General features: G+C 39.6%; 1 protein-coding gene across 1 annotated transcript in view; it reads left to right on the top strand.

Annotated features, from left to right (window-relative positions):
• Nucleotides 1–26,067, top strand: part of LOC148325890 (unconventional myosin-IXb-like) — a 26,957-nt gene extending 890 nt beyond the window's left edge. The window contains 40 exon segments of the mRNA XM_088310985.1: nt 785–1,517; nt 5,656–5,750; nt 5,813–5,875; nt 5,966–6,065; nt 6,574–6,674; nt 7,492–7,615; nt 7,709–7,798; nt 7,885–8,001; nt 8,592–8,726; nt 8,828–8,940; nt 9,036–9,177; nt 9,915–10,104; nt 10,174–10,249; nt 10,445–10,537; nt 10,690–10,729; nt 10,819–10,929; nt 11,005–11,085; nt 11,786–11,896; nt 11,967–12,089; nt 12,164–12,313; nt 12,438–12,583; nt 12,670–13,011; nt 14,004–14,085; nt 14,221–14,418; nt 15,507–15,613; nt 15,704–15,786; nt 16,394–16,578; nt 17,182–17,289; nt 17,379–17,549; nt 17,620–17,661; nt 17,761–17,872; nt 18,484–18,557; nt 18,629–18,821; nt 19,420–19,548; nt 20,799–20,904; nt 21,673–21,804; nt 21,888–22,011; nt 23,437–23,531; nt 23,611–23,747; nt 25,234–26,067. Of these exon segments, the coding sequence (XP_088167111.1) occupies nt 786–1,517; nt 5,656–5,750; nt 5,813–5,875; nt 5,966–6,065; nt 6,574–6,674; nt 7,492–7,615; nt 7,709–7,798; nt 7,885–8,001; nt 8,592–8,726; nt 8,828–8,940; nt 9,036–9,177; nt 9,915–10,104; nt 10,174–10,249; nt 10,445–10,537; nt 10,690–10,729; nt 10,819–10,929; nt 11,005–11,085; nt 11,786–11,896; nt 11,967–12,089; nt 12,164–12,313; nt 12,438–12,583; nt 12,670–13,011; nt 14,004–14,085; nt 14,221–14,418; nt 15,507–15,613; nt 15,704–15,786; nt 16,394–16,578; nt 17,182–17,289; nt 17,379–17,549; nt 17,620–17,661; nt 17,761–17,872; nt 18,484–18,557; nt 18,629–18,821; nt 19,420–19,548; nt 20,799–20,904; nt 21,673–21,804; nt 21,888–22,011; nt 23,437–23,531; nt 23,611–23,747; nt 25,234–25,439 (5,559 nt within the window). The 5' untranslated portion in view covers nt 785 and the 3' untranslated portion in view covers nt 25,440–26,067.

Genomic DNA, 26,067 nt, shown 5'->3' with positions numbered 1-26,067 from the left:
AGTCCAGGTAAAACCTTAGTCGTATGGATGGACTGATTTATCAGTAAGTCGTGTTAACATGTCAGAACAAAAGTATTACAGTTTTGAAATTGTAATCGTTGCTACCATATTTAGCGTCTCTGAGAGAAGTCGTTGTTTCAGTTTCTCTCACTCGTGCAACAAAAAAAAGTGAATTTTTGAAGATTCATCTAGGAGAGATGAAAGGTGTCAGCGAGATTTGTTACAGCTATGAATCATGACGCAAAGCAAATATTCTTCATGATATTTTTGTACTCTGTTATGTAATATAAAATTATATCATAAAAAATATTTTAGTCTTTTTCCCCCGACTATATCCACGCAATTTTTTATTTTTAGATGTTTGTTTCGTTATATCACTGTACACTTACCGTCGTATAATTGTCTAAATTATCGAAAAACATTTTGCGAATTATAATATATGATAATTGACCTGAAGAATTATGCTATGTGGCCAAAAATATTTGATATTGAATTCAGTGAGTAGTTATGTTGTTGCTTACAAATATTCTTGCATTATATTTCACTTGAGTCACTGATAGTGTGTACACTTGCCTGAGTTGTGTGCGGGCAGCGTGGGTTCAGTTCCCACTCAGTGACGATGTCTATGTCTGCCCTGTGACTGGCTGGCGACCAGTTCAGTAGTGCGCCTTTCGCCCGTCGTCAGCTGGGATAGGCTCCAGCACCCTCCTGCGACCCTGTACCGAATAAGCGGTGTGGAAAATGACATGACATTATATTCCACTTGGCTGCATCTTTGTGTCAGGATGAGTACTTCTGATGGAGAGGCCCGTGTCGTGCAGATCTACCAGAGACTGTCCCAGGATGCGGCCACCAACTGCCCGCTGCAGGTTGGTCTTGGAGACACAGCCGCAATGGTGGTCTCCAATGCCGTGGTCACTCTGGGGTTGGACGCCAACCGCCAGTACAGCCTGGTGGAGGTGAGGACAAGCAAAGATGAGGAGCGGCGGCTGCGTGTGGATGAGTTCCCCCTGGCGAGGGCCCTGTTGTGGCCTCCAGAGGCCCAGAAGTGGCACCCGCAGAGCCACGGGTACTACTTCATACTGGAGGAGGCCGTTAAGAAGCCCGTGGAGGTATACGACGACCTTTGCAAACTGCCCACCTTGACTGAGGATGCCGTGGTGGAGGCTTTACGCTGGCGTTTCCTCAATCACAAAATTTACACGTATGCCAGCAATATCCTGGTCGCGCTCAACCCCAACCAGTTCCTCCCAGTGTACTACAACCCAAAGTATGTCAAGTTATACGAGAACCAGCCACTTGGCAAACTCAGCCCGCACATCTTTGCCATGGCCGACATGGCCTACAGGGCCATGCTAAACAGCAAGGTGGATCAGTGCATGGTGATGTCCGGCGAGAGTGGCTCGGGCAAGACTGAAAGCAGCAGTTATCTGGTCCACTGCCTGACGGCGCTCAGCCAGCAGACGTACTGCAGCGGCATGGAGCGCGCCATTCTCGGTGCGAGCCCTGTGTTGCAGGTAGGGCATGTGATGCTATTTTTTGTTCAGGTTTTTTTCCCCCTCATTTTAACAGCTTTGATGAAACTTGGAATGAAACATGTAGCGTGTGGGTGGAAATGACACGCTATATAGAGGTCATGTCATGATTATAGTGAGCCAAATGATGATAGTGTTTATCATCACAATATTACTAAAAGAATTGTTGATGTTAATGAGAGAGGGATATGTCAACGCAATCAAACAAGCGCTAAAAATAATGCTCAGAATAGTACAATTAAAATCTAAAAATGCAAAAATATTAAATGACAATACACAAATATTGGAAAAGAAATAACAGATAGTCAATGCAAAATGCTCATTGCGAAAAGGAACATTTGAAAAACCCAAATACCTAATTTGACAAAAAAAATACGGAAAAATATTATTGCACAATAATATTTTTTAGAAGATAAAAACTACAACATAACATTATGCAAACATTAGATTAACAATGAAAATTTAGCAAATGGAAAATATTACAGCATAATACTAGAGCATACAAAATATTTGGAAAGGGTCAGGGGGTCACCAACACCGGTCCTCGAGGGCACCTATCCTGCATGTTTTCCTGTTTCTCCCTGCTGCAACACAACTGATTCAAATGATCAACAAGCTCTTTAGAAGCCTGATAACGATCCTGATCATTTGGATTCGGTGTATTGATGCAGGGAATGATGGAAGACTTGCAAGATAGATGCCCTTGAGGACTGGAGTTGGTGACCCCTGTACTAGATAAACCTTAACAAATATTAGAAAAAAATAAGGCAAAAATGTCAGAATCATCTTTATTGGGGATGTATTCTAAAGGACACCTGAGCACACAAATTTGTTTTCAGTGATTGGAACTACTAGAACAACAGCAATCAAGCTACTATGAGAAACTTCATATACAAATATACAAATGAGATATTTAGGGAAAAAAAAGTACAAACACTCATTAAGCCATGTTATCAGTAGTGTGGTAATACTGATACAATAATAATTGTTCAAATTATGCAGAAATTAAATATTGCCGCCAACCTCTTTGGTAAACCGCCACTAGCAATGCGACAAAAGTAGTTGCCAACCGCCAAAGGCATGTAGAAGAGAAATGAAAGCAGAGGAGGTAATGCATTGCAAAGTGTGATTGTAGTTACGGTAACGCAGTTTAAAGTAAAAAAAAAAATAAAAAAACTTTTCCGTGATTAGAAATGGAAGTTCCGGTCCAGCTTGAGCTCTTTCACTGCCGTCATCATAATGAGCAAACACTGTTTTGGGTACAAATCTGAGAAATATTGTTCTCGGCCACGGTATTTATCAAATACACCCCCCCCCCCCACACAAAATTTTTATTTTTTTATTTTTCTTTTTGATGCATTTTTTGACTGGTGCAACTTATACGCCGGAGCAACCTCTAGACCAGAAAATCTAGTAATTTAAAAAAAATATGCATTCAAATATTAGGTGACTCAATCTCTCTAAGATATCTCAACTCTGGAATGGATCCTTTATTAGAATGTCTTGTTTGAGGCCTCTCCAGTGAGATTTTTCATACCTAAATGAAATGTGTCAGCTATTCAAAGATTCCGTTCCTCTGTACTGCTATTGAATATGGATACAAGATAAACAATGCAGGGATGTTTGAAATTCCTTTGTTTTGTATCCCGGCAACCAGTTGCAAGTGCTGATTTTTACACATTTGTTCAGACCCTCTTTCCCAGATCCTCTTTTTTATTTTTAGGACACCTTAAAAATCACTTCTGCTCCAAAACAGAAAGCAAGTCGTACGGAGAACACGTACAGGAAACACTTTATGTTTGTATTTCCTGCATATGTCTGTCACAAAAAGTGCTGAGTGATCACAAATCTTGGAAACCCCAATGTGATATTTAGTCATAAGCGAAACTACCTTCAAAGTACTTCAATATTACTAAATAGTAGAAATTACAGGGTGGCCTTTTCACAATGATACATGAGAAGGACAAAGACGTTCTGGCCGATTGTCAAATAAGCTAACATGTAGTTCAGCTGCTGCTTGATTTGATTTCCCGTCCATCTATGCCACGTTACTGCCTATCGCCGGTCAAATCAGATACTAAGTGGCTTGTCGCTGTATGCTATGGTCACCTTTTTTGTAAGGAGTAGTAGTCAGTAGGTGCGTCAAGTTTTCAGTTTCAGTGGCCAAACCAGTACAACTTTGTTTGAGTGCTCACGGATATGTGAGCAGGAGGTCATGTGAAAGTTTATCATAGGACACAAGGACGCAGAACTGAAATTAAACGCAATGTCGGCCATTTTTGCTTGACCCAGCCAGTTTGAGCAATTCCACGCCTTGTATTTTGATGAACTGCGACAAAGAATTTTGTGAGATGATCCGCACATTTTTTTTTTGTGCACTTGATCAAATGCCACAATTTGATGTCCCGTTATGAGGATTTTAGTGTAGCTTCCTGTTTTAATATGCATTGGAAGACAGAGGATATTGTGGTGTGGCTTTTAGCCAAACCATTCATAATTGGATTACAATTGGGACCGAAACGCAAGCGGAATGGAACGCTGTCACTGGAATCCAAGCTCCTTGTTTGTTCGCTCGTGTTTGTGTGTCTGTGTGTGTGGTGTGTGTGCGCGTGTGTGAGTGAGAGTGTATTTGCGTGTGATGCGATATTTTTTATCCCTTCATGGAATTGTTTTGGTGCATTCATACCCCTCACCCCCCCCCCACCCCTCTCTCTGTGAGGGTTCCCCTTTGTCTCGATGACTCATATTCGCTGTATGTTTTGTTGCGTCGTCGGGAGTGCGGAGCTTCACATTGGGAATGTGCAGGGCGTTGTCTTGGAGAGGTAACACCAGAGAGCGAAGGTGAAACGTGTCAGAACAGGCTTGGCTAGGTTTGCAGTTGAATACGCACAAATATACGCACACAGACACATCATCACCCTCTTATAATAATGTCCTCAGTCATATTTTGACAAAAAATGTATTTTTTGCCCAAAATATCTCAGGGTGCTGATCAACTCTGTTACTTGATTTCAAAGTGTGAAGGTAATTTTGCAGGTGATTGGGACCAAAATTTGCATATAATTGACACCTATTGAAATGCATTGGAGAAAAATAATCTCAATTAAACTCTAAAAATCCTCCCCAAAACGCTGATAAACACCCAGTACATAAAAATAGAGGAAGAGGTGTGTGTTTGGGTACCAATCACCGTTAATTTTAATAGGGCCTTGGTGGAGGTCCGTGCAATAGTTGAAATGAAAAAAATAAATGTGTCTTTGTATTACAAGAAATGACATTAATTACTTTTATACCATTTTATCTATTAAATGAGTGGTGTCTCTAAGCAGACTCTTGATATAAACAAACCCGTACCGTGGTGACAGTATTCCCCATGTACAACGTACAACTTCATCTCGCTTTATCTTTATTCCCGCATAGCCGCAAAATGATGAAAGCGTCCAAGTGGAACATTCCAGAGATTTTGTGTACAGAAATAGTTCGCTTGTAGCGGAGTGCCGTATGCGTTGGCCTGTTAAGACACGACCCTCAGCCGCACTGCCACTGGAATGAGGAACAACCCATGCCTTCCTTTGCTCACTCGGGTCTCAGATTTACTTTGACTTCCCTGTGGGAGAATCGCCTGTGTGTGTTCTTCCTTGGTGGGGTGGGAAGGAAAGTTATGCTGTTGCTGTCAACAAAATAAAACAGTGGAACCTCCAACGTGCAACACAGTTGCTTGCAATGACATTGATTGACTTTGAAGTTGTTCTCATTTTGTTATATGGCGAGTCATTAAACTTAACCACCTTAATGCGGCCACACAGGATGACAAAAGTCAACAAGGATAACATACAGTAGCTAAAATTTGGTAGTCATCTGACAAAATATGCAAGACAAGTTTGATTTTGAAGGATCCTTGGAAATGTAAATCATGATGTTAATATTGGTTCCGGCCCCAGTAGGCGGTTTCCTGCATCTTTTTTGCCCATGTTGTTGAAAATATTTTTGAGAGTCTTATTACAAGAGAAATGTCCACCAAATTTCATGTTGCTAAGTGAAACTGGCTTTAATTTTCACTAGAATGAATTTAAAATGTCTGCTTCATAACCAAATTACAGTCATCCTCTGTCTGCAATAGGCTTTTGGCAACGCAAAGACTGTAGCAAACAACAACTCCAGTCGCTTCGGGAAGTTCATCCAGCTCAACTACCTGGAGAGCGGCGTCATCCGAGGGTACGAGGTTAACTATGAGGTGGTAATCTCCTTGCAATGTCTTAACGCTCTTGTCTCTTTAGGGCTGTTATCAAGAAGTACCTACTTGAAAAGTGTCGACTGGTTCACAGAGATAAGAGGGAGAGGTAAATGTGAAATTCACCTTTTCAAGTACCATCACCATAAAATCTTTTTACCAATGCAAAAACCTTTACAACCGTTGATTTTATATGAAGGAACTACCACGTCTTCTATTACCTGCTGGCGGGAGCGTCTAAAGATGAGAGGGAGGAGTTTCGTTTGTTGGCGCCTCAGGATTATCTCTACCTCATGCAGGTACCTTTGCTCTTTGTCGGGCATGGTGAGGTCTGAGCATTGCTAGATGTATTTGTTAGTGACTTTCCCATCGGAAGTTATTATACAGAACAATAAATTGTATGATCACAACAGTAAGCAGGTTGGTGTGGTTGCATCAGCTAAAAATGATGTTAAAATGAAAGACTTTTTACTTCACACTGAGGCATCAAAGTGACTGCTAGAGCTGACCTAACTTTTATTCATGTGACTTTTGAGATGCGTTCGAAGACCTTCCTTATCTAAAACCTTGGATAGGGAACATAATATTTGGACCAGACAACAAAGGAGTAAAATAACAGCACCTAACAAAGCACATAAAGAGCCTCTCCGATTGATTTAAGTGCGGAGATTTCTGTGCAGCACACGAGATGACCTTATGTGAAGACAGCATCTTGAATAACTGCTAGGACCCCAATAGACTTTGACGTTGTTGTGTGTGTCCATATTCGATTGAATTGTCACTGTATCCCATCTACTTGTTTCTCAGGAAGACCTCCGCTTGGATGATGAAGAGAAGCTAGTGCAGGAGTACAAGAGGCTTCATCAAGCCATGGAGATGGTCGGCTTCTTGCCCTCCACTAAGAAACAGTATGTATGCTTTTAAAGGTTATCGTATTTTAGCAATTACAATAACCTACCGATTTTTGCGGGTGGGAAAGATCGAGCCCTGATGTGTATTAGGAAAACCGCAAGTAATTGATGCTTCTTGGTAGATGAAGTGTTTTGGGCAGAGTTTGGAAAGGAATGGCTTACATGAACTAGAATCCAGGACTGCTCCCTCACCGAAGCGATGGCTTCCTTTCGGCTTCGGTTATGGTGCTGCTGAGCAGCTCTTCAAGCTTGGCTATCTTTGGAAACCTCCCTTCATGGACGTCATTGTCTCTGTAAAAGTCCTATGGACCTAATCGCCATCACGTTCTCTAGCGGACGGCTTGCAGTTAACTTCCAGCTCCCTGCGGAGGCTAGTGGCACACATACTGCCTCATGGTGGGGTTTTTTTTTTTTTCAACACAAAAGCATCCTTGGGTGTCTTGAAAGGAGCTATTTAAATCTAATTATTGTTGTTATCAATCTGTTGGTAGGAGAATTGATTGGATTGATGGCATGGAACATATTACTCGACTCAACCCAACTTTATTAATATAGCCCTAAAACAATCATCGCTGCATACGAAGTGCTGCATGGAGTGACTAAATTCACCTCCTCCAGTTTCTGCCGTCTATTAAGGTGTCGGCGACAAGTCTGAGCTCGCCGAGCCCAAGTTTGTGAAAAATGTGCCTCAGTTTCGATGCTGAATAAATAAGCAAATTGACTGGCCGCTTGACAATATCAGTAGTGTTTGTAACTCTGACAAACGTTTGCATTCATTAAAACAATGTGAGTGTTTTTTTTGTTTTTTTTGCAGCATATTTTCCACCCTCTCAGCCATCTTACTTTTGGGCAATGTGACCTTCGCTCTGTCGGAGAACAATGAAGCTTTGGAGGTGGGGCCGACTGACGTTGTGTCCACCTTATCCGACCTCCTCAAGGTATGTTAAAAAAATGTTTTCGAACAATGCATTGTTTCGAATTAATCTGCACCCACAACTCTTTTCAATCAAAGCTGATTTTGTTATTTTCAGGTTAAAAAGGAGCTGCTGGTGAAGACTTTAACGGAGAGAAGAGTCATAAATGGCAATGAAACCGTGTTTTCGCAATACACGCTACAGGAGGTACACGTTTAGGCATTGGTCATCAGCATTATGCATTCGAATTTGTAACTGGAGTTAAATTTTTTTTTTGTTTTGTTTGTTTCAAGGCTCTGGCAGCACGGGACTCCATGGCAAAGTCAGTGTATACCTCTCTGTTTGACTGGATTGTCCTTCATATAAACCATGCCATGCTCAACAAGCGGGGCATGGAGGAGTCCATTTCTGTAAGTCAACTTTTCTTTTTGTCTATACCAAAAATAAATCTGTATCTTTTTTACAATTCTATTGTGTTTTACATTATAGTATGCGAGGTTCCGTGACATTGTGGGATATTAGGCAATGTTGAAGTTCAGTATATTACGGTATACATTATTTAGCATGTTACATTAGAGCATGCTACATTGTTATGCTGTGTATTATGTAACGGTATGTTGCAGAAGTGTATGTTACTCTGCACGCAACTCAAAAGATAATCTGCGTTCACGCAGGACTGCACAAATCAGAGAATAATTATTGTTGAAAGGCTGAAATGAGAGGATTTGGACAACTTGAAGTTAAACAGTGGATCTAAATTATTCCATTATTAAAATAGTTTTTGATTGATTTAATAATCGATTCATGTCGATTTATTTTGACACTGCAAATGCTTTGCTATGATATCTTATTTTGTTTCGATATGCAATATGTTATGCTTAAATTACATTATGCTACAGTATCCAATGTTATGCTACAATATGTTCTGTTGTGTTGCAATGCGCTGCATTACATTACCTTATGCAATGTGATGAATCTTTTTTTTTTTGTGTGTGTCAAGTGTTTGTCCATTGGGGTCCTTGATTTGTTTGGATTGGAAAATCTGCACACAAACAGTTTTGAGCAGCTGTGCATCAACTACAGCAACGATAAGCTTCAATGTTACATTAACCGGCAAATCTTCACACTTCAGCAAGTAGGAAAATGTATTTATTCAATATGTATCGTTCTTTGTGTCACACGGGTGATGTGCTGTCTCTTTTGCTACCTAAGTGTGTGATAACGCCAATTTTCCAGGAAGATTATGAGGTCGAGGGGATCAATTGGCAAACCTTTGAGTACTGTGACAACAGCAAGTGTATTCATCTTATCAGTCAAGGCCTCTTCAACATGTTGGATGAGGAGAGCAAGTGAGACCATGCTCAATCAGATTTCATTTGTCTTGAGGAATATATGATACAATGCAGCCCAATTTATCAAATGTCTGTGTTTGTGCTTTTGTTAGCCTCCCTCAAGCAACAGACGAAGCGCTGTTGGACAAGTTAGCGCTGCAGCTCAAGGACAGCTCGCTCTTTGCAGTCTCCATTGATCGCGAGTCGTCATTTGTCATTCAGCATTTTGCTGCCAGTGTTACATATTGCATCAAGGTGAACCTGTTTATTCTTTTCCACACTGCAGTGATTAACAGCTTTACTTTCTTTTAGACAAGTCAGTTCAGATTAAAAGAATAATCTGTGGTGGACAAGTAAATGAGTCATGTTATTATGTTATTATGATATAGTTTACCCTAGGGTTACCTATTTCCATTCATCCATTTTCTAAACCGCTTCTCCTCACGAGGGTCGCGGGGGTGATGAAGTCTATCTCAACTGTCTTTGGGCAGTAGGCGGGATAGACCCATAGGGACACTCATAGACAAGCAACCATCCTACTCTACCTAAGGCAATTTTGAGTGTACAATCAACCTGCCATGCATGTTTTTGGAATGTGGGAGTAAACCGGATTACCCAGAGAAAACCCACACAGGCACGGGGAGAACATACAAACTCCACACAGGAAGGCCGGATCCCACGACTTCTGCACTGAGGCCATCGTACTGACCAGTCGTCCACCGTGTTGCCTATATTTTATTTTATTTTATTTTATTCTATTCTATTTTATTTTAATAATAATAATTTACCCTGGGGCTACCTCATTCCATTTATGTTCACCAAATTTGATGTTACTGTGTAGACACAATATATTACAACAGGAATAAAATCCTTCCCTCCAAAGTCAATGTTTACAGAATGCAGTCTTATTACAATGTTAATTAACGTCTCAAGTCAAAAAGGCTCACCTTAATCTCACAAATATAATTTAAATATTTGTTGTCTTCTTGCAGGGCTTCATAGAGAAAAACACAGAGCATGTGAAGCCTGAAGTCGTATTTCTTCTCCGTGGCAGCGAGCGGTCGTTCCTGCATCATCTGGTGGCATCCAGTCCTGAGGCGGTGTTCCGTTGGGGCATCCTACGTGCCATCTTGCGCATCCTGGCAGTATTCAAGAGCTTGGGACACAAGCACGCGGAGACGAGTGGGTAGCTTTAGTGTAAATGTTGGAAAGTACTGCAACCATGTGTCATAACTGCTTTATTCACCCCAGTGCCCAGTGGACGCGCCTCCCAAAAATCCTTCAAAGACACGAAACACAGCAGCAGCCACCAGGACAGACTTTCCAGGTACATGTATTGCAGTGTCCCTTCTAACATTTTTTCCACACTTTGTGTTGTGGAACTGTACTATTCATTTTGTGATCACTTGTGCAAAAGGCATTGTAGCTTTCTTCGCATAGTAAAAAAATATGTCAGCACCGCACGTGAAGTCACTATAAGCATGCAATACATACACTATGAGCATTGTTTATTTATCTGTAGAAACAGCTATACGCTGGACTTCTCCTTTGATCGCTCTGACGAACAACCACTTGATGTCTTTGAGGACATCTTTACCAACTTTGAAAAGAGGAAGTGAGTAAAGAACTTGTAACTGCAATTACCTCAATTCAATGTTACCGCCTAACCACTTTGAACTCTGTTGCCAATTTAAATTGAAGCACTTATATTGAATAAATCACCAACACTTTATGGGAAATATGGCATTCAAGTTATATTTTCTGCAGGAGAACTAGAGCCGGTCGACAGAAGCAACTTATTCCAAAGGTGACACAATCGTTTTATTGCTTTAGTGTGGATTTGAATGTTTTTTATTTTATTATTTATTTATTCATTTTTGTACCCCTTCCCATTAGAATCTTATGAATTTGCGCTCACTCCAGCATGTTGTGAGTCTTGTGGCGAACAATTCCACCCGTAAATCCAGCTGTTGGCCTGCGACTGCGACCGTTTGCGCTCAGTTTCAGGTCCGTCTGCTCATTTTGTATCTATTAATTTAATCAAACGCAAACATGCATTGACACTCCTTTTTCTTCTCACAGGTGTCACTCACAAAGCTGATGGACACCGTTGGGAAAGCCGAACCTTTCTTTATTTTCTGCTTGCGCTCCAATGGGGAAAAGGTACACCGTGCATATTATTTATATTATGTAATGAGGCTTTCTACATGAAAGTATTTGACGCCAGAGCACCCAGGCAGTGCGAGTTAATCTTCTTTGGGGCTTCTGCATGCCTAAAAACTCTGTAATATTTGCAAACCTGTCCATTTTGGAAAGGAAAAAAATGTTTTAGGGGGTCCCTAACTCTCAAAAACTCTCAAAACTCACACAATGGCCCCACCTGAAAAGTAAAAAAAGTGATAGTAAGAAATAAATTGCCTGTGCCACCAGTTTCACAAATCTCAACAAAATCTGGTGGGTGCGTTTATGATAACAGGATGCACCCAAAAGTCTTAAAAGGAAATTCCAGTAAAAAAGAAAATATTGATATGTTCTATGCACCTCCCCTGGCTTAAACACTGTATTCGGATTAATATTGTGTTAGTACAAATTGGGTTAAGCAGTAAATTAAGGACCCCTGACCGAAATTGAAAAGGAAGCTATCCATTTTGGGTAAATTCCAGCTCACACTCCAGCTCCAGAATTTGACCAAAATGAGCCTCAATCATAAGGTGGTGGTCTACACAGATGAGTGAAAGTCTGAAGCTTGTGTGCCATCTAATGTGGAGCGGGGCATCAAAGTTTAATTATCATTTCAAGGATTTGATGTAAGGGCTCATTCACACCTTCTTGCAGCTTTAATTTTTTTTGTTTGTTTTTGCAGAAAGAATTTCACTTTGATGATGAGCTTGTGCGCCAGCAAATCCGCTACACAAGACTCATGCACATGATTCAAGTGCAAAAGTGTGGATACAATGCCAAATACACTTTTAAGGTGCTCAGTCATTGGTATTATATCAGGTTTGCAGTACAGTAGAGAGCTAACATGCCTGTGTTGATGACAGGAATTTGTTGAAAAATTTCGAATGTTGCTTCCAAAAGAGGCCACAGAATTCCCTGAACACATCACTGAGCTGTTCACCAGAATGGGCTTGGATCAGACCACCTACCAAGTAGGAAAAACCAAGGTAAGATGTGCAAAAAATTAATTATGGCAAAACACTGTTTGCACTTATTATTCCTTACTATTATTATACTGTAGGTGTTCGTTAAAGAAAATGAGAGGCAACTGCTACAGGACACACTTAACAAGGAAGTGATGCGTCGCATCATTGTCCTGCAACGCTGGTTTCGTGCATGTCTGATTAGAATGCACTACCTGCAGAAGAGAGATGCTTCACTCATTATACAGGTAGTATTCAAACCCTGCAAAGGGATCACTTCACCTGGATGTTAGGACACTCCTGATCTATAGGGATAGTTGTAATGATGTAAGAGAAGACTAAAAGTGACTGAGTTTAATTGTATCATTCCAGAGGAATTGGCGTGAGTTTCACGAGAACCGAAGTAAAGCCGCCGCAATCATCCAGACGGCGTGGCGGACTTCACTCAAGGGGTCGCAGAAAGATTGCAAAACAAGCGGTGAAGAGAATTCAACAGAAGGTCGACCCGCCCGTGTTAGGTAGGCGCTATTTTTTTCTATATCCAAACAAAAAAAAAAAAAGGAATCAATTGTAGTAGATCACCAAAACGTATACTACCGCACAGCTCATCAAGAAAAGTACTACATCGGCAGCACAAAGTGGATGTGAGCCCTAACAGAAGTAAGCAGACTGAAACTGTTAACGATCAGTCCACTGCGAGCAGGGAGAGGCGAGGGGGTCGTGGTTCTCCTCCACCGCTCAACCGGCCCCTGTCCCTGCCTTTGGAACCCAGAGTGGGTAGCGACAACACGACTGTCTCCGCTGACTCCCCCAAAGGCAGCTCCCTCCAGCGCTACAAGGACACAGGAGATTTTAAAGAGAAGGCCGAGAGATGGCGGGAGAGAATGAGTGACGAGTCGAGTCCAGAGGTGAACAGGCGGCAAGACAAACGCAAAGATGACTTCCGGTAAGTGTAGACAAGTTGAGTACATAATGTACCTCTTTCAAATTATCGTAAGGATGGCTGTTTGGATACCCCTAAACCATACCTGGGCAGAGCCCAAATCCGGCGCAGCCACAGTCTCTCATCCGCACTAACACTGACCATGAAGTCAAAAACCTAAAATATGCAGTGCTTTTATTTTATTTGCACATGTGTGGACGTTGTTGCAAGTGAGGAAACGAGCAAGTTTTTTCTCTATTTTGACTTTTCCCCAAAATAGACTAGCAAAAGTATACAATTCCATTTGACTCTTATTGCACGGCTTTCTGATACGCATTTTGTACGAGCCATTAGTGCAGTGACGATATTTTTGGGATATATTGTGCAGCCCTAAAATTTATGTCCATTAATTTTAATTACACATGCTTCAATGTTAAAAAAATAAATACAAAATAATCCAATGAAAAACATTAACTATAGCGCTAACTGACATGGCCTGTTGCATTTTTATTTATTTTTTTTAAATGTCTTTTTACGTTGTCTGAATAATTGAAATTGTCTTATATAATATGTCTTGCACCGTCATAAACTAAGGACCCAGTTGAAATTTTTTACTCCCTGTCCGTGACCTCTTGTGGCTCCTGACCCAACAGTTGGGAATCATTGCACTAGTGGGTTATTGTTGTACCTTATCCAAAGTCCCTATAACAAATGATTATCTACATTTATATTTCTGGAGAAGGGATGGGGATTTTGCTTCTTTTACCGATGAGACATATATGGCTGTATTTTATGTGAGGTCAATATAACGTTGAACCTACTGAGACGTGGGGTAGAACTATACATACAGAGGTGATTCAGGGTGTGGCCTCAGTCGTAGTCATTTGCTTGACTGACGTATTGGGATGTTTTAGGATTTTTTTGTTGTTGTCGCTTTTTCAAACGTTATACCGTTATGAATTTACTTCACCTGAAGTCACACATTTTCATTCTAATAATGTTCCCATCCACCACAGGCACAAGGGGAAGTCCATGTCCGCTGACGAACTGTCCAAGATCAGCTCATCTGGCTCTGATAGCTCTCCGTCAGCTAGCGAGGTAACAAGACACACATTTTAGAAACACAGTTTTGCATTTTTATTTGTCCTTTTCACATGAATGGAGGCTCCTCGTATGTGAAACCACAAAAGTTGTTGAAGATGTGCTTCATCAATCTTCCTGGCCCTCTGTCAGGTCAGGGTGCGCTTGCGCAAAAATCCCAAGCGCAAGAGGCGCTTAGCCTACGCCCGCAGTGGCTTGATGCTTAACTTTGCCAGCTCCAAGGAGAGTGAGTATTGGAGTTTTCCACTCCCACCCGTCAGCCCCCGCGGGTCAACCCTGAAGACTTCAGCCAGTAGCGTGGATGTCCGTGCCCTCAAAGCTCAGGTTAAGGTACAGAGCAGAGGAGGCTGCTGCTGCGCATTGCACACCTTGCATGTGCATGTTCCCAAAAAGATAGATGGCTGCAATGTTGTGACTTTTGTTTGACTGTTGTTTTTCGAAAGCAAAGGGCACACTTCTTTCAGTTTCTACAGCTTGTTTCTGGGTCATTCAGACAGACTTGACTTGTGCGTTAAGTTCTTCTTGAATTGCTTCCCTCATTTAGCAAGTACCCCATACGTGAACGTGTATCGTCCACGCATTAGAGCCTATGCTGAGATTCGACTGTGAGGCAGACATGTAAACCACTAGGACTATGCTGCCCTGCAATGTCTAAATTTTTTTAAAAGTAATATTTTTGGGGTGTGGAGGTGGTCTTTAAACTCTTTTTTTTTTTCCCAGTCATGTCATTATGTTGTTAATCGTCAACTGATTTAAATGGTTAATATAGCTAGACTTCCTCATCTTTTATAAACAATAACCAGATTTATATGGTTTGTACCAAGACATGAATTAAAGCTTGCTTTATTTTTAATTTATCATTTAAATTGTTTTTTTTACATTTAGTTTTACTAATTGCAGCTATTATAAGTAAAATAGTAATGGTAAAAACTGATCGTGTGAGCTTTAAAATTAGGTTGAAAGGGTCGACATTAAAAAAAGAAAGATGAATCTGTCTGCAACCCTACCCAGGCTGTTTCTTCCCATTAGAAAAATTATAAACATTATTATTTTTTTTAATGAAAATATTTTTTGTTTTATATTGCATTCACATGTTTAAAATTGTGATACAATATATAAACTTGAGCCAGAAAGTTGCTTACAGTCAAAAAATAACTTTCAATAAATTAAAAAATAAATAAATAAATAAATAGTCATTTGTTGTATCTGTGCACGCATGAGGAAGCCAAAAAAGGGCATGGTGGCCATAACACATGGTGCAGGTTTGCATGACAATGCGTTTCATGGTGAAGGTCTTTAAGTGCCATGCAAATGGTGTGGTGGTGGGAGAACTACAGGCTGTGGTTCCTTTATTAGGTGAGGGCTGTTTGTTTTTTGTTTTTTTTACATAAAAACCTTGACACTTGCCTACATCATAGAACCCTACGGAGCCAGATGGGTCCAGGTACAGCCTCCCTGCCACAAGCTATAATGAGGACTCAGGACTACAGAGATCCAACCAATCGCTACTCACCACTCCTGAGAAGTACAACCCCAACCTCTGCATGATGCATTCAGTTGTTTGTAGAATTGTAAACATTTAGCTGAATGAAAATTGTTTGGTTTTTTTTCACAGAATTTGGTTTCTTAGTAGATTCCTGCGCAAGCGGGCGCCCAAGGTACCCACCAACAACGACACTCCCTTGCAAGATAAATCTGGTAAGGGTTTGTATGCTAAAATAAAGATGGGTTGCTGAAGACAGAAGCTGAAGTGTGTTTTTTATAATGCTGCCGTCTAGTGGTCAATCATTCTAGACGTTTAACATTGTTGTGGCAGTGGGACAAACCAGTGATTGTCATTTATTTAATATTTATCAATTGCTCTACGCTCACATCAAATGTTGTTTTCTTTTATTGTATGTTTACACTATCAATACAGATACTTAGGGATAATAAGATAGATCACACTGCTGTTGGTTGCTGCTGGTGTATTAATAGAGTATTGTAAAAAGATAATGTATCACAATATTGATATTAGTTGATAGTGTTTGCACACTGCATCATAACAGATACCATAATCATAGTATCATTGTTTAATGCCAGTGTATGGATATGGTACCTTGACCATAAAATAAATGTGGACATTTGGCGCTGTGAACCCGATATACGTACAGTATATCATGATATTATATGTTGGTGTATTGGTACTCTGCTCTTACAATATATGAGAGTAACACTTTTATTTTGGTGTATTGATTAGATGGTAACATAAAAATTAAATATTCCATTACATTTAAGGCAATTTAATTGTGTTGTTTCCCTGTAGTGACCTTGCCCAGCTACAAGCCTCAACCCTACAAGATGCCCGAGCAGAACTCCGGGCGAGTGGCTCGCAACCCAACCATCAAAATCAGCCGGGCCACGCGCCCCCTGCGGTGGAACGTCTCACTGGACCGGGAAATCCAAGACACCAAAGAGCTGCGCAACCTGGATGAATTTCTCGGCATCCAAGTGAGCCAAAAAACATTACGATTTTAAATGGCTACATCATGTTTATGCTCTTTATTTTGGGATTACGGACAGTATCAAGCTCATATTAGACGAGGCTTTTATTTGCACAAATGTGTTTTTATAACATTATTTATATTAACCGATACCATTAATTTTTTTTCCCCACTTCACTCAATTAGACACCATGCCTCAATTAAATGCCGGATGCATTGGCCACTTGAACAAATAAATGCTATTACTATAAAACAATTAAATGAAAAATCCCCAAATATTACAAAATTCTGGATTTTGACAAAAAAATAAAAATCCCCAAATATTCAATGAATAATATCCAAATAGAAAAAAACAAATACAAAAATAGTACACCAAAATAATTGATGAAAAAATAGTCCCATGCCAAAAAAATAAAACACATGAATTAATAATACACTAATACTATAAATGTTACAAAATAGTAGGCAAATGGAAAAAAACCCAGCAGTCAATCGAATTGAGTTTTAACTTTTGAAAGGATTTTTTCCCCAATCAACTCTTGTAGCTGAATCCTTTACGAATCGCACAGTCTATATATGTTACTTCCATGCTTTACCTTTTATTCCTCAGGTGAATGACTTGCGAACACGAATCAAAGAGCTGTCACCAACAGAGAGCATCTTCCTCACGGCAACCATGCAGTTCAGAGACACTATTAAAGGCATGTTCTCTGTGCAGGTCAGTGCACTACATGTCTATACTTTCCTTGTACTGTATAAACGGAGAGTCTCAACTTTCTCTCATTTAATGCTGTGTGCTCTCCACAGAAGCCTCAGATTGGCTACAAAGATCTAATGAAAGGCTACCAAAACAAAGTCAGCTCTCTGGCTGGCCCCAAGAATACAAATGAGGTGTCACTTGTGGTCAACTTATTCCAGTCAATGCTGGACGGCTTCATCAGGGGCGAGATGAAGAGGATGGACTCGGAGCCGGTCAAGGTCATTTGCTGTCGTATTATGAATTTAAATGAGTTCTGAATAGGGCAAGAAACATTCTGGTCTCTTTCAGGCTTCCAAGGCGACAAAGAAGAGAAGAAAGAAGGACAAATGTGTAAGCTGTGTAAATTCTTATAGATTTATTGCAGGAATTAAACAAAAAAAAAACTATGTGCATTTAAACTTCCAATATATTTTGTTATTGTTATGACAGCCTGATGGTCCACTTGATCACCGCTTCAGCACCTACCAAGTGAACATCATGCAGTCATGTGACCTGTGCGGCTCCTACATCTGGGGAATGGAGAAAGCCTACATGTGCAGCGGTACGTTTACAGATGGCGTTGTGTTAATGTTGGTGGCGAATATGTAATGTCAATTAAAACTGCGATAAGGTAAGCTGAAATGTCAAACGGATGTCAATTTAGCCGTTAGGCCAACTTATAGGCCAACTCCAAAGTAAAAGTCTACTGAGGCTATTTCATTTCCATTAATAATTGATGAAGTTTGAAGTCAGCCTTTGGAGAGGCAGTGTTTGTTGAGTATGTTTGCAGCTGCCTTGACATGTATGTCTGAATGGCGGTGTCGGGACAAGAGGCAGCAAAAAAATCCTGTATGATTAATTTAATGACTAATTTCACTAAAACTTGCCAAAATTGTCCTACACATGTGACTTACGTGATCCATAAGGGTTTTCAACTTCCTTTGCTGCTATTATAGTCAAAAACTACCAAAAAATATTTTGAATTAACGGCAAAAATGTTTAACCAAAATATCGGTGTCACCAGTCTTTTAGTTTTATGCCATTCTAGTATACAATGACTAACATACTTTGACACATTTCACAGTTAAGGCAAAATGTTTCTAAGAACAATGTATATTCAGTTAATACATTTGATCAGCTATGTATTTAACTGAAATTGTGTTTGCCTTGCAGCGTGCAAGTTAATATGTCACAAGAAATGCTTGAGCAAAATAATCACAGACTGCTCAACACGCTGCGCCCGCCAGGTAAGAAACAGAAAATGCTCAAAACATAAATGCACCAGACTCACGCAACTGATGTCCTTTTGTTGTGGCAGGATGACAGCGTACCCGGTGGCCTTCATTTTGGGGTGCACGTTTGCGTCCTGACCAGCAAGGCTAACCCCGTGCCCAAGGTGGTGGAGCTGCTTTTGATGCACGTGGAGATGAATGGCCTCTACACCGAGGGCATCTATCGCAAGTCGGGCTCCACTTGCCGTGCCCGAGAACTCCATCAAATCATGGAAATGGGTAAAATGTGGCGCTTCTTTGCATAATTACACAAATGGTGTAATAACATTGAGAAAATATACATTACAGATTCCAAATTCAAATTCCTGATTCCAAATTCATTGTATTTGATGTGAAGATGATACTTTTCCTGTTCTGTGGTTATCATTACAATTTTCCTCTGCCGTTAACAAGTCGTTTTACAGCTGTGTGGCACGCGGAGATCGATTTAAATTAACACGTCATTAATGAAGAGGGTCTTCTTCCATTTATTTAGCACAGTATTTGTTTTTTGTTTTTTTCAAGCAACATCTTGATAAAAGCGAGTTCCAAGTAGTTAAAAACAAATGCTCCCTTCACAGATGAGCTCTGGTAGGACGCTGACATTCTCAAATGCGTGAACGATGTCGCTGCGAAATAACCCCAAGACGGAACCTTTTTCATTCCGATTAAGGTGTTTATTTGGGGTATTTTCATTCCATTTGGTCATCCGGTTTTGTTTTAATCGGAATAGAAGCCCGGTTACTGTTCACCCTCTTTGAAGCAAAACAGAGAATGTATCATTGGCGCGTCTTAAGACAAAGACATTTGCTGATTTGCACCGTTTGTGTCGTGTTAGACCCCGCGGCGGCCAATCTGGATAACTACCCCATCCACACCATCACAGGCCTGTTGAAGCGTTGGCTCAGAGAGCTGCCTGACCCGCTCATGACATTTTCTCTCTACAGTGACTTCCTGCATGCTGTGGGTGAGTCCGTATGAATGTACAGTGGTGCCTTGAGATAAGAGTTTAATTCATTCCATTACACGCTTGTGATAAAATAGCACTCAATATTATTGTGATTTAGTTGCAGTGATGACCTAATTAAATATAATTTAAAAGAATTGTCTCATACCAAGCAAAGCTCACACACACACAAATTAATGAATCATTTACATCAACCAGAATGAACCATATGCTCTCCTTGAGTACATTGATTATTTATATCAACTATGTTACGTTAGTTTGCAAAATTGAGAAGCATAAAATGCTGAGTTGTATGAGTTTGTTTTTTTTTAATCAATTTAACTTTGCAAGGGTCTATATTTATCCTATTTGTTAAATTTATTTATTTACAAAGACTATAAAGCCGGCATGTTTACCTGAAAATGCTGAATGGGAAAAGAAGCAGGTAGAAGAATAAATCTGATAATGATCTTTTAACAGAACATATTGACTTTTCACATGTAAATTGTCACGTGAGGAGTGGGAATTGGACCCGAAAGTAGACAGAAAGAAAAGCAGGGATGGATTCATTAGACATGGAAGAACGCTGACATTCTCACTCGAAGAAAGCTTGACGAACAATGTGTCACTGAGTAACTCGATCTAAAATACTCTAAAGCATCAGGCCTATATGACATAATAAAAGAACAGAGCAGAAAAAGAACATAGCAACTGATACATTAAGATACATCACAACATAAATAATAATTCAAAAATAATGTGACTTGACTTGATATCATGATTTATACATAATATACATACAAGTTATACCATGAGATGACTTTTAGGCCTTTTTAGCCTTCAGTCTCCTTTTGAAGCAGTTAGTCTATGATGAAAATATGAAAAACAATTTACAAATGTGCTTATATTTATGGACAATGAAGAAGGTGAAACATTTTGATTAAAAAATGTATCCTTTTCCATACAATATTACATGCACTTTCAAGTTCGTACGATATTGAAACAGTTTAAAAACCTATAAAAGAACTGCCTCTTTCATGCAGCCTCTTCAGTGTCCTTGCATTATTAAAGTTACAGCTTTTACTGTTTGATGCTTATTTTCTATCGAGTTTGTAAATGTTGTATTTGAGGTTGAGTTGAAGAAAATCATGACTCCAATCAAAATGGCAGTATCTGCCAGAAAAATTGCAGTACAATCTGTTCCTGACATCGGTCAGCCGCATCTCTGATGTCCTCGAAGTTCTTTGAACCGCTCGGTTCTTTGTTTGCAGAGTTTCCAGAGAGGGCTGAGAGAATACGTGCGGTGTACCAAAAAGTGGATGAACTTCCCCTCGCCAATTACAACACGTTGGAGCGGCTCATCTTCCACCTTGTCCGGTAAAAAGACATCATTTTAAGCCCTTTTGAAGGCATCTCTATACATCGGACGTCATTCACTAATAAATGTGTGCAAATGTTTGTACTGTGCGCATAAGTTGTGCATTTATGCAAAATCACTGTCTAATTAATGACATGTGCACTGGAACCACCATCGCACAACAGTGTGCATGTTGGTGAATCAGAATTAATTCCTTATGGCAGCAATTGTTTTTAATTCTTTCCGAACTTAAAGAAGAGAATGCTGCACATTTAACAAGCATCGAGCATATAAATTATGAGACGTTCAATAAACATACATTGCAAGAGTTGTTGAAATAGATAGTAGGGAAGAAGAATAGCACAGCAAAAAGACATTTGGAGTTGATGAAATTCTCGACATTAGCATTAGAAGCTATTGAAAATATTTAAAACATGCTAGTTGGCCTGACGTCACTAACATACAAGCATATGAACCTGACGAGGGTAAACGTGAAAATTATCTTATGAGCCAACTCATTGGCCAATTTGATTTTTTTTTTATTACTGTTGAAATTATTAATCTTTATATAAATGTCTATAGTTCCATTACGCATCTTGAGAAAATCTTTGTTGATGTTTTTTTCTGAAGTTGATCCATCATTATTTGTGCGTTTGCATGGTCTGAGGTTAAACCTAAATTTCAAGTTCTAAATTTGAAGTTCAAGTACAAAGATTCAAATAGGTGCATATATACACACAGTGAGTGACTGAGGCCCATTGTGAGTGTGCATGTGTTTTTGGTTCCAGGGTAGCCAACGAGGAAGATTACAATAAGATGACGTCAAGCTCCCTCGCCATTGTCTTTGCCCCGTGCATCTTGCGCTCCCCCAACTCGGACGACCCATTTCTCGGCATGAAGGACGTGGGCAAGACAACCACGTGAGTCACGCTCAGCACTACATTTACACTCTACAAGTGCTTTGGTTGTGCATTGATGTGTATGTTTCTATGTGTGTGTTCAGGTGCGTGGAGATCCTCATCTCGGAGCAGTTCAGGCGCTACAAGGAGAAGCTACAGAACATCCAGGAGCTGGAGTACGCTGAGGCTTTGGCTGTCAATCAACTCAAGCTGAAGAGACAAAATACGGTAAGATGCTGAATCACAAGAAAAGCAGTTCTGGTTCATTCTTTGATCCTCATGTTGCACCGAGCAAACGACAAATTCACTTGGTGAAGCGCAGCCCTGTGCCTAGGCCAGTTCTACACTTTCATAGGCAGAATATAAAAAAATATACATATAATACTTATACTACAAAAATGTTAGACCAAAAAAAAAACCATAAATATTAATTGTAAAAAAAATATGCGAAAGTAATATGGAAAATAATATTCAATTAATAGGTTAAAAATTAAGTATAAAGAGAAGAATATGACACAAATCTAAAAATGTGACAAAAATCAAAGAATATTACAAAAACATTTTTGTCTAGAATGAAAAAATCCACAAATATTAGAATACAAAATATTAAACGTAGATTTATAATACTGTGTAAACAAATGAACATGGGGGGGGGGGGGTATGACCCAAAAGTACACAACTATTTGAAAAAAACAAAAGTACTGTGAGGAACAAGTCAACAAATTAGGCTCACCTTCACAGTCCAATGACAGCCAAAGCAATAAAGTTTAAAATATGACAGATGTATATCCAAAAATTCCACAACTCCAACTACATCATACTGTGGTTGCCCAAAGAGCTTGAAGATGCTTATTCACTTAGTTGCAAACGTGATTGATTGATTGAATTGAGAAGTACAGTGGCAGGCAGCCACCAGGATTGAGAATCTTTGTGGCTGCCTGCCGCTTTTTTAACTCCGAAAATGTGAAAAAAGCTAGACTTTTTAGTTTAATATGGCTTACTTTTACCATGATACCACTCTGCATTGTGGCCAAACGTCGAATCCAGGCTGGCTATTGTGCCTATCGTTGTTGTACAACATAAATCCTCCTCAGTGGCATCCTAAAGCTAAGCTCACTAGTGGAGGAGATACTGTGGGTGGGGCAAACTCCTTACATTTTTTTCAACATGCATGATGCCATTAGAGAGCGAGCGGTTAACTGCCGAGATGAGTTTCATTGATAGTACTGCTCAACAATTGATTTAAAACTCATTAGCTGGCAAGCTAACTACAGTATTCACATATATTTGCATCCACTTGTGGATGAAGGAACCCACTTACGGGTTAAAAGCTTGACAAACCCGCTTGCCACCACAGGGCGCACGAGCACTCTCCACATAGCTACTGTTCATCATTCACTTTGAGCTCTCGATTAAAAGGGACAGCAGACGCAACAGTGGAACACTTCATTCTGATCAAAATGCAAAAAAATTGGTATTTGATACGAACATCATATGGTGTATATATACATTAGAAAAGCTATAATACAGTAGGAGAAAAATACACAATTGCATGATATCATACACGTATATTAAGCCCCTACGATAACCAAAACATCAGCACCTATTGAGGCCCTTATCATCATGTATGGCTTTTCTCTTCTCTCTCTTCAGATTGTGGAAAAACCATCTGAGCTGGAAATTCCTGACCAGACTGATTCTGAAGAGCGGACTCTCATTGAAAGGATCAAGTCCATTAAGCAGGAAAAGTAAGAGCCAATAGCTTCATGTGTATCGTGTACTGTTTGTTAGTATTTACAGTAAAGCCTCTGCGTAACACCTTGCTAGGTTGGACCTAGCCTGCACGTTACCCGATCTGGAGCAGGAGAATTCGGACAATGAGATCCTGGACTCGTCGTCGTCCATGAGCACGGAGAGCTTGGATGACCGTCTCGGCAGTCTGGACTCGGAAGGTCAGTAAGGAGGTAATGTGGTCTTACCTTCCTCTCCGCCCTAAATGGCATACAAATCTTGGACCTGGAACTGGAAATGTACAACACATGTGTACCACTTTTTTTGTGACAATTGTCTTGAAGATGTGCAACTTGTTTTACCTGCCATATATAAATTTTCTTCATTCTTTTTTTTCCCTTTAAAAATATATATTTTTTAAATTCCCCGAAAATCGAAGACGCTTTTCTTGATAATATGCAATGTTTTCTTGAAGATTAGAAGCAGGGAGCTCTCCATTAAAGGTCAATTTGATATGTATCTCAATACATGAGGTGTGATACAATTCAAAAATAAAATAACTTTCCCCAAATTACATTCCTTTTTTCCCCAAAATGGACGATGTCTTTCTCAAAAATCAACACTAAAATATAGAACTATTTTTCTTATATATTTACAACTTTTTTTCTGAAAACGTTTATTTTTTTTATTCAGTATAGAAAATCTTCCCTGATAGCATTTGCGTCAAATGTATATTTTCTCTGCAAATGTATCGATTTTTTTTTTTCTCAGAAAATATCTATCAATCAACTATTATTGTCTCAAACGTCTTTTTCCTCAAATACATTTGATTTTTAGCCTAATATACTACTTTCTCCGTCAAATACAAAAAAAAAATTATTTCAAATAGATTTTACTTTTTTCTGGAAAATGACTACAATTTTCCCTGAAATTACACATTTTTATGCAAAACGTGACATTTCCCCCAAAAATCTACAAAAAAAACCCACTACTTCACGGCTCCAGGTGGTCCCTATATTTCGTAAATATTTTTGTTCAGTTAATAACTTTTTTTTTTTAACTTTCTTATGTATTGAGTGTTCTGTAATTCCACTTTCTACCACTAGATAGCAGCACACTTATTTAGTTTGAGACGTGGGGGAGTATTTCAGTACATCCTAGTTTTTGTTGAAATTATAAATGATTGAATGTTTCCTGACACTGACTTTTACACCGACAGAAAAATATGACTTTAAATTAAATTTATAACATTCATCTTTGGGCATTATTATTGATGTATATTGTGAGGTGATAATTTTCTATTTTGTAAAAATGACATTTGCTTACTGTGAACCCAGAGGAATCGGTACACTGTTACACTGTTTGTACAATCTTTGTGTGTTATCCATTGGGCTTGCTATCTCTCAATTGATTATGTTTGTATTATTTTAAGTCTGTTAAATGGCCTTAAAAATGTAAGTGCAGTGAATTACATAAAAACATGGCTAGAATATTTCAATTGGGTATTTCTGTATAACTTATTGAGGGGGTGGTCTGGAACATAAGCCCTTCAAATGAGCAGGGTTTATTGTACTCTTTCCTTCATCTGAAAGACTATTTAGGTCACTGAGTAGTATTCCAGTACACTGACGTGAAGTCGCTCCACAATATTGTGCACATCCACGTGACATGAACTGTAATGTAGGGGTGTGTAACATTTTTGACATATTGTGATTGCAGTTAAGGGGAGCTCGTCGCCGGCAGTCGACACGACAAGCACTGTCAAACACGTGCCGGGCGACATTATCAAGCCCGAGTGCTTCGCTGCATCCAACTCGTCCTCCGTGGACCGCAAGCAAGCATTCACCGGAAGTTTTGACAAACTGGAAATTCCTTACATTGATGAAGAGGAGAGGGAGAAGGAGGACGACACGACAGCCAGTTAACACCACCCTCCCTTGTTGTGGTGTGCACTTCTGTCTGCCAGTGCTGCTATGAAAACAATGATAAACAATACAGCACCACTATATTTTGCTTTTAGAGCAACGAACCTATGGCCCGATGGCCGTATGCAGCATCGCCAGAGTTTTTGATGCACTCTGCCAAGCCATTTCGAAAAGTTAGAAAACCTCAGAGAAATATTTGACCCATAAATTAATAATAAATATTTGCAATATATTTTTCATCAAACTTATCAAGGCCATCACCCACCTCTTGGAGAACATCACCTCCTGTTTGAGAGCAACCTCCTGTATTGTTGTCTTAATGTTTTTTCAAGGTACAAAATGTGGTTCACTTCCACAAGGGTGAGATATGGATTATATGAACAAAAAAGTGTTTTTACTGTACAAAAATAACAGTTCTAGTATTGTACATAGTATTTCCAGCTGCTGTTTTGTTGTATTGTGTTGACTGATCCAATTTCACGATTGTTGCCTTTTCGACTGACATATTTCCTCATACGTTTAGATTTTTCCTTCCATATATGCATGCCTTTACATCTTCTATAGGTAGCATCTATGTCAACCAACTACTTTTGATCTGTTCCTTGGAATAAACTGACCCATTTTCTCA

Source organism: Idiotropiscis lumnitzeri, chromosome 12 (genome assembly GCF_059441095.1).
Source record: "Idiotropiscis lumnitzeri isolate Australia: NSW breed Sydney's pygmy pipehorse chromosome 12, RoL_Ilum_1.0, whole genome shotgun sequence".
Classification (NCBI taxonomy): Eukaryota; Metazoa; Chordata; class Actinopteri; order Syngnathiformes; family Syngnathidae; genus Idiotropiscis; species Idiotropiscis lumnitzeri.
Note: the sequence above shows the minus strand (reverse complement) of the source record. Positions and strands in the feature narration are given on the sequence as shown.